Below are 14,978 nucleotides of genomic sequence, written 5' to 3'. Positions count from 1 at the left end.
TTTTCTAGTGACTTCCCAGCAATGGGAAAAATTACCCAATTCACTTGCTTGATAGAAGAGCTGAAAGGATAAAAAATGGGTTTAACTTGAATTGCATGGCAGCAAAGTAGTTCCTGTAGTGTGTGCTCATATGCAGGTGGCCTACCTTAAGATGAACAAACCATTCTTCGCAATGTCCAAACTCAGCCTGTGAGCCCACATTTAGAGGGGCCAGTCATGGGTTTCTGATATGAAGAAAATAAACCAGGAGGAGAGAGAGCTTTTGGATGAATGGGCAATGGTGCAAAGTACATCATATGCCCTAAAGGGAACACTCTGGCATTGGCTAGGGATGAACGGGATGACCTAAGAGATCTTTTCCATCTGTAATTTCTAGGAGTCTCTGATTCTCCCATGTAACTAGAGCTGGATGAACTATTCAGAGTGGAGGGCTTACTCTATCAATTTCACAGCTGTCAGATAACTTATTTGATTAATCTTTTACCCCATTATTTTCCCAGCCAGAGGACCTGACTGAATAATTTGTTGCATCATTTATTTATTAAATATGTTTCACAAAATTCATCAAATAATAGAATTAATGAACAGGGTTTTTTCCATGATTCTGCCCATCCTATTCAGGACCAACTTTGAGAAAAGATCATTTGATAACCTTGGCATATAGAGTAGTGGAGAAAAGTATGATGTGAAATGGGCCTTGGTAACAAAATTCGCCCTCAGGCTATTAAAAGCCATCATATCCAAGAGAGCAATATCCTGCATAGTCCAGATGTCCCAAACGCTCTTTACAGAGCAATAACTTCAATATTGGCATGGTGTGGTCCCGTGTAAGCAAAGGTGGCCACCGTATAGTCAGCAGTAGCTCTCACCCCGTGGTGGGGATAAGCGACAATCATATGGCGATCGTTTAAAATGGGGTGTCAGGCAAGGTTGGACACAGATTTTTTTAAAGCTTAATTCCACATATTTTGTTAGCAACTTAAATACCAAAAGTGAATGTTTCGGGAGAAGCCTTGTTCTCAGTCAAGTAGCTGCCTTGATTCCATTGTTAATATCTGTTCCCTAACATTTGATAATTAGGTCACCCATGCACAAACAGTATCATGATAGGTTTTCAGATAATATGTTAAACTGCCAGCCATGACAGTTGATGGAGAGAATGTTGCCTGCTTGGATTTTCTTTACCTTGTTACTGTACATTAGGACAGGCTAATGTATTATTGCGAAGAGAACCGCACTTGAGATGGGAAAATGGCTTTCATTACCAGAATGCTGATGCAAAGGCTTTCATCACGTTGCATATTCTGCAGCTGTTTACCAAAGCTCTCCCTAGGAGAGAGGCCCTTAAAAACATGGGAGAGAAACAGTGAGGTGAAGTAAATGTTGTCCTTATATTAGGGATCATTGTGAAATGGTTCCACTCTCCCATTCAGTTCTTAAGCACATGCTCAAGTCCTTTTGATTTCAGTGAAATTATGCACATGTTTAAACGCTCGTCTTAGCTCGGTTCTGCCCATACTTTCTGGGCAGCGTATTTGGATATGCATAGGCAAACATTAACTAGAACTTCTGCTTATCTGCCTGTTGGTATGGGTGTAACTTTTTCTTCCCTTCTTTTATTGTCTCCCCACACAGGACTTTTCACATATTTCATCTGAGTTTCAAAACAGTGTTGGACCCCGGTCACCTGGTGCATCAAACCCCCCAGGAAATACCGACTGGGACAATGATTACTCTAGCAGAGAGTGTGGAATTAACCACTGCAGGCCAGTAAACAAAACAATATACAACTAACATGCTTGGAGAGTTGTCTGCGCTGTTTTCTTATGATCAGACACATGATAGTTTATAACTTCAAGAAAGGAAAATGTAAAAGAAATCAAAATGCCATGTTCCAAAAACATGCATTATTTTAACGTTACAGTGCTCCTTTTATTTAGTAACCTGGGTTTCTGGGAAAGTGAGCTGTCCTGTCCCCAAAACAATTGCTTGAATCTGAGGACTAAAATGATAAAAGGATAACTCAGTGAAAACTCCAATTAGCTTCAGCTCATTTTCATTCCTGAGTTGTGGAAGCAGTTTCTGCCACTGAGCAAAGTTTTAATCAGCACTTTTTGACCAAAAAAGAAAAAAAAAAAAAAGAAAAGGGGGGGGGGGAAGTGGTACACATCCACAGCTGTGTAAATTGGTAGAGCTCTGCCAGCTTATGCCAGGTGAAGATCTGCCCCAAAATGTCCAGCAAGTCGTTCTGCTAATGAAGGTAAATGAAGCTGTTCAATTGTCCCTTCTGCCCAGGCTAATCTAAACCACGCTACACGAGCAGGCAGTTTGAAAATTACATATACATTGAATATAAACATATTTTTAAAAAAGGAAAGACAATGACTGAATCTTGTGATTTTCTTGTGTATGTAAATGCACAGTAAAGGGACATTTACGTTGAGCACAACAGGCCAGCCTGACCCATTGCTGTTATGTGCATTGGACAGTTCTTTTCTCATCCCTACCAATATGGTTCTCATGCACTGAAGTGAAAAATCCAGCTTGACTTTTTTGACTTTTTAAGTTTTGAAAATGTGAAAGACCTTTTCAAGTATTAGCAAGGATGGCCTCCCCCCGGCATGTGCTGGTTAATCAAGAGGAGCAGCTTCTTGTAACCAGAGAGAGGTTGATTTGCTGCCCCCAAACTTGAGAAAACGAGATTTTTCTCTTGATTGGACAGCTTCTGTTTCATGCGGGGGGAGGGAGATGCAGGGCCTAATCCTGAAAGATGCTTGACTTCAGTGGGAGCTGTGGTATTGCAATACTATGTCTGCAGACAATAGACTTGTCTTTTCAGCTTCCAAAATATTGGCCTCTAACACTTAAGCTAAACAACTCCCCTGGCTAACACTAGTAGTAGGTCCATTATCTTTTCTGTAGGGCTGAGCACTAGAGGACAACATGCCTCACTCCCTAATACACACACAGTATTTTACAGGCTCAGGACGAGGCCTGTAAATTCTGCAGGGCTGAAGAGAGCTCTTTCCCGTTATCCCATGATGAGAATTACGATATTGAGGATGTCAATGGAAAGTTCAGTGCAATGACATTCAAACTGCAAGGGAAGAATAAACTAAAACTCTGGAAGCATCTTAGTTCTTGAAGTTGAGAGGGGAGTGGGTGTATTAAAAGCACTCCAGCCTCTGCTGTATCCACTTCTCGTGGCACAAAAGTGCAGTGATAAGGAGTTGGGAGTCATTCTGTTTACCCTGTGAGATGCTGCCCACTCTGAAAGTATGGAAGGGGAAGTATGATTGTTTTCTGAGTGCTTGTTTGACTTGACTGAAGTATAGTGCTGTACTGGAACATAGTGCTTTCACTATAGATAATAGCAAGCTTACAGGTATTTTGGAAATACAACACTCCTCTGTGCCAGCATTGCAATTATGATCTCTTGATTCAGCCCAGATAACACATACGTTATATTTGTTTGGGGGAAGTAAATAATCTGCTGAACCTGTAGGATGCTTTGGACTCCTGTCTACTTGAAACAGTTCAGCTACATGGACTATTGCAGACTTTTCAAGGAAACCTTTGCGGGGAGTCCTAACGATCTGAATAGACCGTCTGAACGAAGTGAACTGCCTCCCAGACCCCGGGAAGGTACTTTTGGGTATTAAAGCCAAAATATTAAGACCTGGGTGCCTAAAATCAGGCACGTACATCTAAGAGGGTCCTGATTTTTAGAGGTGCTGAGCACCCACAACTCCCATTGCAGCCGTGTGGGTCCACATTTTCAAATTTTGGGCACCTCAGACCTGACTAATGATTCGTCATCTTGGAAAATCTTAGCCAAGGTCTCTGAAGTTGGGGCACTCAAATCTGAGGTGCCCAAAAGCTCTGAGCATCTTGTGCCGGCCCCTTTGAGATGACTGAACTTGGGCATCAACAGTTGAGGCACCCAAACTCACTCGTTATTTCTGACAATGTTTATTGTTACGTATCGGTATGTCAGTGGTATGCCGGAGTCCTGGCCCAGAGCCCCCTTGTGCTAGATGCTGTACAAACACCGGCCAGAAAGGCCATCCTGCCCAAGAAAGCTTACCATCTAAATAAAGGTGGCCTGAGGATATCATTTCCAGAGGTGCTGAGCACCTGACAATCCTATTGGTGCCAGGTGCCATCGTAGGTCCTCACCAATTGTGAAAATCAGGCACAGAGCATCTCCGTTGGGCACCAGAATTCAAGACACGCAAAATCAGTGACCACTTTTGAAAATGTGGCCCTAGGCACCTAAGAGATGTCTGAACATTTTGGCCTGAAGGAGCAGCACTGGATACCAAACATATCAGGAAAAACAAAACCCTCTTTAGATCCCACAGCAGCAAATGAACATTTACGCGCCGGAGCTTGAGATGGTGATTCTGGTCAGGGCAGGAAGAGTTTCTACAGCTTTGCCTGCGGAAACAGTCAGGCCAGCATTCTGAGAGCAGCTGGCTCTCCCTGCTGGTCCTTTGGGCACCTCAGGAGCTCTGAGGGGGTAGCCCTTGTTCTCTGGGGAAGTCAGAGGAAAGTGAGGTCTTGTTCTCGTGCTAATTATGATACCTTGGGAGAAAAATAAGTGATACTCAGTGTAAACATCAGCATTCAGGGCTGTCCTCAGCAGCCTCTTTCAAACACTTAATGAAGCTCATCAGTGAGTTTGTTTTATAAACGTTACGTGCATTTATCTCTGGTGAAAGGTGCTGGATTTTCAGGCCTAGAGATAAGTCACACGCACCCTTCCCCCAGACTCCATGGAGGGAGCTCTCTAGGGATTGGGTGGGGAGAGAAGTTCCCCATAGTGCGCCCCTCCAGGCATCCTGATAGAGGTAGTTTGATAAAAAGTGTATTATACAGAACACTTGGGGTACCATGGTAGCCGCATGAAGCACCAATGTATTTGGCCCGTGTGAGCTGTGTGTTGCTAAAACAAGCTCTTTAATAGCCTGACAAAAAGCTGTATTGTATGCACAGGGCCCCATGCGATTCATGATCAAAGTTCATGCATTTCATGCCTTTGTCACAGAGAAAATATCAAATTTCACGGGTTTATCTCAGATTCCTGGAAGAATCATATTAAAACCACGCTGATTGCACAGAGAACGCCAGAAAATAATTATAACAATGAACTGAACTGAGTATGGACCTGTCTGTGGACGGTCTTTCTGTTCTTTCCACTTGTACAGACAAGGCTCCGTAGTGAAGAAACACAGTTCCTATCGAGCAAAGAGCAAGGCTCTTAGAACTAGAGCAGGGTTCTCAAACTTCATTGCACCACCACCTCCTTCTGACAAAAATTACTACATGACCCCAGGAAGGGGGACTGAAGCCTGAGCCTGCCAGAGCCCCGCCGCCCCGTGCAGATGGGGGGCAAAGCCCAAGCCTTTCAGCCCCAGGCAGGGGGCCTGTAACCTGAGCCCTGCTGCCCAGGGTTGAAGCTGAAGCCTGAGCCCCACTCCCTAGGGCTGAAGACTTTGGCCCCGTGTGGCGCAGCTCAGACTTCGGCTTTGGACCCGGGCCCCAGCAAGTCTAAATACCAGCCCTGGCGACCCCATTAAAATGGGATCAAGACCCACTTTGGAGTCCCGGCCCACAGTTTGAGAACAACTGTACTACAGAGACAGTCTGTTGGAAGCACAGTTTCCAAAGCTACATTTCAGAGTCAAATTCTTATTTCATTGTAAGCACAGTTTGTCAGTGATTGTATCCACAATAATGAATTTGCACCTCTTGCACTTACTAAAACCTGGTATTTGCTACCAAGATGCATGGTTTGAAGGGTCTATGGTGCATACACATTTTTTCAGGAGGACTCATTTTGCTTAGCTTTGAATGCTTAGCCCTGTATGTCTCAATGAGACTATAACTCCATCTGTCTATATAGGTACTTGTATGTGAAAGCTGAATGTCTCCATAGCATCTCCAACAAACTTCACGATAATTTGCAGATCACATTAAATGTTAAACTGGACTGCTCTTCTCCCATCATTTCTACTCTTGGCTGTGGATTGTTGACCACATGAATAAACTGACTTTGTATCAACAAAGTTTAGGCAATGCTCTGTCATAAAGGAAATTCATATCTCATTGGGTTTGATTGATTGGCGCAGTTTTCAGTGTTATCAGATAATCGCTAGATCGGGTAATTCCCACTTCAACCTCAAAATTGTGCTCAGTATAACTCTAATTAAAGCAACAATCTGGGGAGAGAAATCAGCAATGGGCTGGTGAGAATCTGAATGTTTTCCATTGTGATGTGACTCACAAAGTGCTCAGGTTCCCATTAGCTAGGGTTGTACCAACCTCCTTAAAGCAACAGGCAATCCCATCTTGCTTTCTGTGCTTCACATCTGATCCATACCTTTGCTTTGTTTCTATATATTTGTAGTCATCTTGCCCATTCTCTCGGTCAATGTTGCATTGTTCTCCTGAGTCTGTTGTCCAGAGAACTTTTAAATGAGTAACAAGATTGTGCTTCCCTCAGGAGACTATTCCGCATCTACTAACTCCTTGGTGTTAGGAAGTATTTCCTGGTAATTCAACTGAAATTTTGCTTAGCTCAGTTTAATCCAATTACTGCTAATTATATCCCACTAAATGATTATGCTGCATTTATACCCTTCAAATACTGATATATCATGGTCACATATCCCTTCAGTTATCACTCAGCCCAGCTATGCATATTTAGTGTTTTAAATATTTCTTCATCAATCAGTCCCTCCTAACCCTTCATTATCATGTTGATTTTACAGAACTCCACCCAATTTTTCAATATCTTTCTGGTCCTGAGTTGCCCAGAACTGGAAGTAATAATATAGCTATTATCTCCCTATTGCTGCCTAAAGAGTGGCTATCATTTCTCTGATTTGTTGCAATCTAGAACTCTGAAATTGCGTGGCTTTCATTTCCCCAGATGTATCACAAGCTACTGACATGAGTTGTCTCTTCTCTATCACCCCTTGGCTTCTTTCACCATCACTGTTTCTCAAGTACCTACTGAATACCTGGGTTTTGGATCGCTTTCCTTCAAGTATTTCAGCTTGAAGCTCATGTTGTGATTACCTGCCAATCTTTCTAATCTCTCCAGGCCCCTTTGCATGTTTCCTCTGCCCTCACTGGCAGTTGCAGTTCTTCCCAGTGTAGCATCATCTGCAGATTTCATTTATGTTTAGCTCCCCCATCTAGGTCTTTGTAGGTAGCACTTCATTGAACACCTCCTTACGATTTAAGGCATTATAATTCCCCAGGCCTATAACCACTTTTCCAATCTGACAGTCATTTACAAGAGTTAATATTTTCAATAAGATTACACGAGGCACGGTAGTAAATACTGTACTAAAATCCAAATTGAGGCCCTCTATTGCATTGCCTGCATCTGATAAGAAGGTGATTTGGTAAAAAGAAAAAAAGTATCCAGTAGCTCTGGCATGGTGTTTTCATTATAAACACATACTGGTGATTGCTTATAGTAGCTGGGGTCCTCCAGGTCAGCGGTGATTGATCTTGAAAAGCTGAAGAACTAATATGTCATCAAATGGAGTTGCAGAGAGATGTAAAAACCATCTCAGTTCTGCGGTTGTGATGTTCACGTCGTAACAACGCCCTGCCATGACTCATCAGCATCATGTCCTGGTGGAACTTCAAGATGCAAACATTGCAAGACAATGTCTCATCTCCATGGGCTGATTGTCTTTGTGACTCTGTAACTCCATTCAGCAAATTTTCTCCCTTCCCCCCACTCCACCTTGCTTACAAGGAGAGAGTGAGGGATGGTCTCCTCTTCATCCCTCTGTACCTGGGAAAGATTCCCCACTCGCACTCCCTTTCTGGAGCCCTGCACGCTCCCCACAGCCTCACCGGTGGGAGAAGCACTTCTGGAATCAGCTCAGCGCGGTCTCATGCACAGCAAGAGGCTCTGATCAGATCCCGTCGCTTGTGTCACCCCTACATTCCATATAAAACTCTAGAGCCACATGGTGAGCACTGGTGCTCAGGCTTTTCTTTTAGTATTTGCACCATGAGATTAGTAGGGACTGATGTTCCCAGAGGGGTATTACCGACACGGATGGGCTTTCCCTTGTAAAGATGCTACCACGTGTGTTCTTTTCCAGTTATGTGGTATCTGCCTGGCTCATAGTTTCTCAAAGATATGGTTAGTTGTCCAGTCCTTATAACCCTCATAACTACTACTTATGATTTGCTATTCTTTGGCCCCATTTCCCCACCATCCTCTGGGCACCTTACCAAAGCTGAATAATTTACTTTGGGATGCATATCAACCAGGCCTGCAGATTTGTGTATGCTCAGTTTGTCCAAACGAGGAGGCGCTCACTGATTCATACTAATGACTGGGAGAGCCATTCCAGATGGCTGAATTTTCCAAATCAGCAACTGACTGAACAAGCTCCATAAAAAAGCAAAGATAAAACATCACAAATAGACTTAGTTTGAATTCAGTTATTTATGGTAATGCATTGTAATATACTAGGAAATGTTCTGTAGTGCATATTGTAAAATTAATGAAGTTTTGGTACTAGAAGACCTCACTATTGCTCGTTGGTATTAAATCTTTGCTAGTGCGGTAGGGAAAGACTGTGCATTTTAAGTGCACATTATAAAACATGCAGATTAGTGAAGTGTGGGCCAGGCTGCGTTCCATTGCTCTTGTTTTATCAACAGCTGCATCAACTAGGCCTTCAGTACTTCATTGCCCGCATTCCTTTTTCGTTATTCCTCTAGTTAATAATCACACACACAAGAATCTCCCAAAGTTGTATCATTTTTCTCATCACCTTTTAAAGCCAGACTTTTTTATGGGGCTAAATTTGTTGGAGCAGATTTGTGTATATTATAAAAGCCATAAAAGAGCCTTCCAGAGTTCATGCCTTCGCTTTTGGCAACCCTCAGTACTTTACTTGCATGACATAACCCTCTAGAGCTGGGAATGCCTCTTGTTTGGCTGGCTCCATTCCGTTGCTTGTGGCTGATACGTTCCCAATGGGACCAGCTAGGGTCACCTGCAATCCACTGCTAATGGCAGGTTAAAAATTCAGTTACCATAAGAAATTGCAGGTGACTCATTTTGGCCGAAAAGCGATTGGGCGGCGGCTGTTCTGTGGGTTCCATGTTGGGAAATGTGTAGTATTATGTTGTGAATTCCTCTTGGGAAGTGTTACCATTGGGAGAGAAACAAGGAACCTGATCTGGTAAGCCCATTGATTTTGGTGGGAGTGCCAGGCTCATAGTGCACATCTACACTGCACACTAAGCCTGGGCTCTGACTCAGGTTTGAGCCCAAGTCCCCCTTCCGTCCACACACAAATCAGTCTGACTTGAGCCAGCAAGTACTCAGAACCTGGGTCCTAGGACTCTGCAAAGGGGCGGAGGGATCAGAGCCCAAGTCCTCCTGTGACTTAAGTCCAAGCCCTGTCACATTGCAGTGTGGACGCAGCTCAAGCTGCAGACTTGAGTCAGAGGGTCTGCATAGTGTAGCATGGCTGTGAGACTAGGTTTACAGTGTAGTGTGGACGCTGAAGCACAGGCTTGGAACCACTGAGTCCACTGACTCCCACAGACCCAGGCTTAGTGTGCAATGTAGATATACCCGTACAGAGCAAAGGACTCTTGGATAACAGAATCTCTCTGGCATGGGTGGCTGTAAAATACTCAGAAGTTGTTGTTTTGAGGCCTAAGGAGACAACCACTGTTGGACAGGAGATTTGGAGACTGATCACATGTGTAAAGTTAACCCCATTTATTTAGGGTCGAATCCCGGTCAAATCCCATCAACTTCAAATGGGGCCAAGATTTCCCTAAGTCTTGGCAGAGCAGGGCCCATGCAGAGCCCAGTTCTGCAAGCACCTACTACCAGGTGCAGGGTGTGCTTTTCCTGGGATTGCTCACACCACCAAGCACTAGCACTGGTACTAAGGCTCAGGTCCTCGAAGATAGTTAGGCTCCCAACTTCCATTGATTTTTGAAGACAGGTCCCTTGGTTAGGTCTGGATTCTGCTAAGCACCTACACAGGCAGATAGGTTGGGGGAGCAGGCAAGGTGTTCCCCCAGCCCTCCTGACACCTGGCAGAAGGGCTTCTCAGAACAGCAGTCCCTGTACTCCATGGGGCTGCCCCTTATGTGTGCCCCCAGGGCTCCCAACCCCCAAAAGGGCCAACAAGAGTCAGGGCTCTGCCACCAGCATGCAGCGGGAGGGGTGCTGTGCCCCATGAACACGTGAAGCAGCTGGGTGCTCTCCTGTGCAGCGGGGGGGGGGGAAGCAGCTGGGTGCTCTCCTGTGCAGCGGGTGGGGGGGGGAAGCAGCTGGGTGCTCTCCTGTGCAGCGGGTGGGGGGGGGAAGCAGCTGGGTGCTCTCCTGTGCAGCGGGGAGGGGGGGGGAAGCAGCTGGGTGCTCTCCTGTGCAGCAGGTGTGTGTGGGGGGGGAGTCTGGGCGGGACTGGGCCTCTGGAGCGCTTGCTCTCTCCGCCCCTCCCCCATACATGCCAGTGCCTAATAGGCACGACAGATATTTGTTAAAAACTGACCGCATTAAAGTATTTGCTTGTGGGGGAACCTAGTATGGAAAGTGTGTGAGGAGAATAAAAACTGAGAGCAAATGTTTGGCCTCCCTGTAAAAAGCAGATGTTGGGGCAGGCCACGAGCTGGTGTAGTGCTGGAGGCTCGTTAGGTTTATTGAAGTTCATTAAGAATTAAAAAGTGCCCAATTTGTTGCTATTTTAATTGCCTGTTTGTCACATCAGGCATTGATGTTGCTGCTCGCACACGCACCCCCAGGCAGGCCAGTGCGGCTACATCTATTAAAATCTGCCTCATAACACCATAAAAACCATAAACCAGCTCAAAAGATACAGTCGCGATTTGTGGGACAGCTCATCTCTGTGCCCTCCCCTCCAATGCACTTTCCCTGAGGGTTGTTGATTTTAGAATTGCTGTGCTGCGTGTCTCACCGCTCTCTGTCTTTGGTTTCCCTTACAGCATGCTGCCAAGGGACAAGTCACTCTACCTCACCTAAACCCACCATCTCTTTCCAATAAGGCTCAAAGGAAGGACACTTGAGAGGGTCTATAATACGGACCACCCAGAGGGGCGTCACGCAAGTCATACAGACGAGAGAGCTGAGCTAACACGTCTCGTTGCTGGCTTCATTTCCAGGCTCTAAGAGCAGTTTTCTTTTATTATTTTGAACTCTAAAGTCTACTTTTCGTGGAAGCCCAAACCTCATAAATCATGAAGAACAAAAAACAAAAAAAAACAAAAACAAAAAAAAACAAACAAAAAAAAAATAAGAACATGGTTTATCTGCTTGCCATCAGCTTAGCTATGGACTGTTTTCCTAGTGAACTGCTTTTAGACGCAGAGTAGGCCCAGGTCTGGTGTCCTACTGCATTAGGCCGGCTCAGTAGGAGGATGCACTCTTTGACTTGCTAACAGCACTAAACTTTGTGCAGGAAAATGTGAAGTTTGTGTGAATATTGTACATGCAAAGGCCTTGGATGTCTGGCAAGAAAAAAAAAAGTAAAAACTATTCCTAGATGGGTGGGTGGAAAGAGCAGCTGGCAAAATATGAAAGGAAAAAATGTGAAAAAGATCATGAAAAAATATAATTTGTTGGATAGTTGTAAGTAGTTTACTAAGTGTTTTAGAACTGTGCTAAAGACATCTTTAAGATTTTTTTGTGGAAAAAAATTAGTAGTTTACTTTATAGTAAAAGCATTTTATATTAATTGTAGCACATTTTTTAGTTATACATAGAAGGGAGATGTGTATAAAAAAACAAAAACAAAAAAAAGCCTGCCAAACTTGTTTCTATTATTTGTACAGCAAGAAATGGACAATTTATATCCATGTTGTATGGCATTATTATATTTTTTTCAGCCATATGTCCATCTATTTAAAATTGCTGACAATGATTTTTGTCTATTTATGAAGAATTAGAAAGCAGAATTACAATTTATCATAAGGTGCGTTTTTGGGGGTTTTTTAATTTTTTTTGATGGTGCTGTTTTCTCAGCACCCAGCACATTCAGTTCACAATGCTTATCTTACCTTTCTTTATAATAAAACATATGAAAAGTAGAAATGAACCAGACTCTTTTCTTATTTTGTGGGCAGCACCCAGAAGTAATGCATACAAACTAACCACCCTGCATTGACTGTGGCCCCAATCCTGCAAAGATTTATGCACATGCTTAATTTTACACACATTCCCCTTGATTTAAATGGGATTATTCACCCTGTGTAAAGAGAAACATGTGCATATGTTTTCACAGGATCTGGACCTATATATGCAATGGTTTTTTACCCTTAAATTTCTGATATCTACTCTCAACCTTATTAGACCTTAACATGGTTTATTGTCTGGGAATTTCCTTGGCCTTTTTAATTATTAAAAGGTCATATATGAACATTAAACTAAGAAATCCAGAAATGAATGCTATATATAAAACTAACTGTTAATAACTTTGTTTCATTATGACATATTTTTTTAATATGGAACCTGTGGACAAGATTTATCTTAATTACAGCCTCATTTCTTTAAATGTCAATTTTTAAAGAGTTTTAACTATATGGAAAATTTGAAGATTCTGTTATTCCATTATTAATATCATTGGGGGCAGGGGGAAACAAGGTCTGATACCAAATCCTACATTTTTTAAAGGAGCCCATTTTTAGCAGAGATGATTGAGACATTTTAGTATTTGTGGTCTCAGATTAGTAGATTAGGTTTTTTCATATTTCACCTGTCCCCACCCAGCATTACAGCAGGGCAGAGTTAAGGTTGTTTGGAGTGTGATAGAGTGTATAAACCCCATACTGGTTAACATGGCTTAATAGAAGCCTGAGTCCAGTTAGGCCACTGGGTATTGGGCATCATGGGTGATGAAGCCCAGCTGGGTGGTTTCTATAAAAAGGGACACACCGAGTAGAAGGGGGAAGGGGGAGGAAAGAGAGGGAAGGAACTTGTCAGCCCTTTGAATAGCAGAGTGGAATCTGGAGAGATACAGGGAAGCTATCAGGATGGAGTGTGCTCCAGGGGTGAGCCCCAGCAGTAGGGCAGGACCTGGGCCTCCAGGGAAGAAACCCAGCAAGACATTCACCGAAAGAGGAGCTTCAGGAGGAAGTGCCCCAGGACGGGCCTGTGGTTGAGGGCATTGGGGTGAAGGAGCCAGGAGTGCACCTGAGAGAAAGTTACAGGAGGGAAGAGGTAGGGAGTCCAGCTCTCTGTGAAGGGCCTGGGGAAGATGGATGGAAGAGGGCCCTGGGATGGAATTAGCCCCTGAGGTGGGCCTGGAAATGGGGCACAGAGAGGCAGTCCTGGGGGAGCTGCATTCCAGCAGAGAATGGAGGCGCTAGGGAGAAGCCAGAGGCCTGGGGACCAGAGAAGAGGCTGTGTTAAGTGCAGGCTGCAGGGAAGCAGCACAAGGCGCTCGGAGGTGGGAAGTGATGAAAGGGGTGGAATGCAGGCCATAGGAACAAAGGCTGAAGGAACTAGTTCTGTTTACTTTGGAAAAGAGGAGATTAAGGGGGGACATGACAGCAGTCTCCAAATACTTGAAAGGCTGCCATAAAAAAAGATGGAGAAAAGTTGTTCTCTCTTGCCACAGAGGGCAGGACAAGAGCCAATGGGCTCAAACCACAGCAGAGCAGATTTAGATTAAATCTCAGGGAAAACTTCCTAACTGCAAGAACAGTAGGACAATGGAACCGACGCCTGGGGAGGTCGTGGAAGCTCTTTCGCTGGAGGCTCTCAACAGGAGGCTAGAGAGCATCTGTCGGTGGTATAAACCCAACAAATCCTGCATTTTGGCAGGGGGTTGGACTAGATGACCCTTGTGGTTCCTTCTAACCCTCTGGGTCCATGATTCTAAGTGGCCCAGGGAACAGAAGTGTGTCTGAAGGAGCAGACCTGGCTGCTTCAGATGGGGTCCCTGGGCCGGAACCCAGAGCAGAGTATGGGCTCGGCCCTCTGGCCAGCCCCGAGGAAGATCACTGTACAGATCACTGTAAGGACTATTGAGCCCAGCATGGGGCTGAAGAGTAGCAGAAGGAGCTTTTGTGTTGGGACATCTTTGGACCTTAAGTTGAACTTCTGTTACTCCAGAAGGGGAGGGAGTTTAAAGTGACCTGGCCAGAGGACTGTGTCACAAGAAGAGGCAGACTAGTGCAGGGTTGGAGTGGCTGTTGGCAGCGGTGCTAGATGAGAAGAGCTGCTATGCCATGCCCAGCCAGGAAGGGATGTGCCAGAGGTAAGTCCATCCTTTCCATATGGGGGTCTTAAATGTTCATTTCAATTGAACCCATACAGGTTAAAGGTTTTACATACTGTTCTCCGGGCACAAATGCTAACACAGCTGGTATCCCATAGAATAAGCACCCATTACAGGAACACATTCTTACCTGAAATTTACCAATTTCTATTTCCTACTTATAAGACCCCTTAAAAACAGAGGGAAATATTTCTCTCAATTTTGTTTCTTTCATACTTTGTTTCTCACTTCCTTTCAGCACAAGCCAATCTATATTGCATTGATAAATGAAGCAGACTGCTCGTGACCCTTTATCTTTGGTCACTACTACCAATAAATCTGTGGTTTTGCATGAGCCCTGGGCACCTTATTAGTCTGTTTGATGAAACGTTGGCAGCCTTTTATTATTATTTATTATGAGTATTGCCATAGTACCTAGGAGCTACAGTCCTAGACCAGCACTGCATTGCGCTAGGTGCTCCACAAACACAGAACAAAAAGAGGGTCCTGCCCCAAGGAGCTGACAATCCAAGTATAAGACAGATGGACAGACAGACAGATGGGGGAGTACAAGGAAACAATGAGACAATCTTGGGCAGCATGATAGGCCTGCTGGGTAGGATGCTGAGAGCTTTCGATACTTCCTTCTTGAACCCTCCCATTTGATCCGTGTTTGGCTGTGGTTCTTGTTAT

General features: G+C 44.3%; 1 protein-coding gene across 3 annotated transcripts in view; it reads left to right on the top strand.

Moving 5' to 3' along the window:
• TOX2 (TOX high mobility group box family member 2) overlaps positions 1 to 12,122 on the top strand; it is a 264,355-nt gene extending 252,233 nt beyond the window's left edge. For all 3 annotated transcript variants that reach the window (XM_054046244.1, XM_054046242.1, XM_054046243.1), the window contains 2 exons: positions 1,636 to 1,766; positions 11,014 to 12,122. In XM_054046244.1, the coding sequence (XP_053902219.1) occupies positions 1,636 to 1,766; positions 11,014 to 11,050 (168 nt within the window). In that variant the 3' untranslated portion in view covers positions 11,051 to 12,122. The remainder of the gene's footprint in view (positions 1 to 1,635; positions 1,767 to 11,013) is intronic.
• Positions 12,123 to 14,978: the final 2,856 nt, after the last annotated feature.

The sequence above is a fragment of the Malaclemys terrapin genome, chromosome 12 (assembly GCF_027887155.1).
Source record: "Malaclemys terrapin pileata isolate rMalTer1 chromosome 12, rMalTer1.hap1, whole genome shotgun sequence".
NCBI classification, from domain to species: domain Eukaryota; kingdom Metazoa; phylum Chordata; order Testudines; family Emydidae; genus Malaclemys; species Malaclemys terrapin.
Note: the sequence above shows the minus strand (reverse complement) of the source record. Positions and strands in the feature narration are given on the sequence as shown.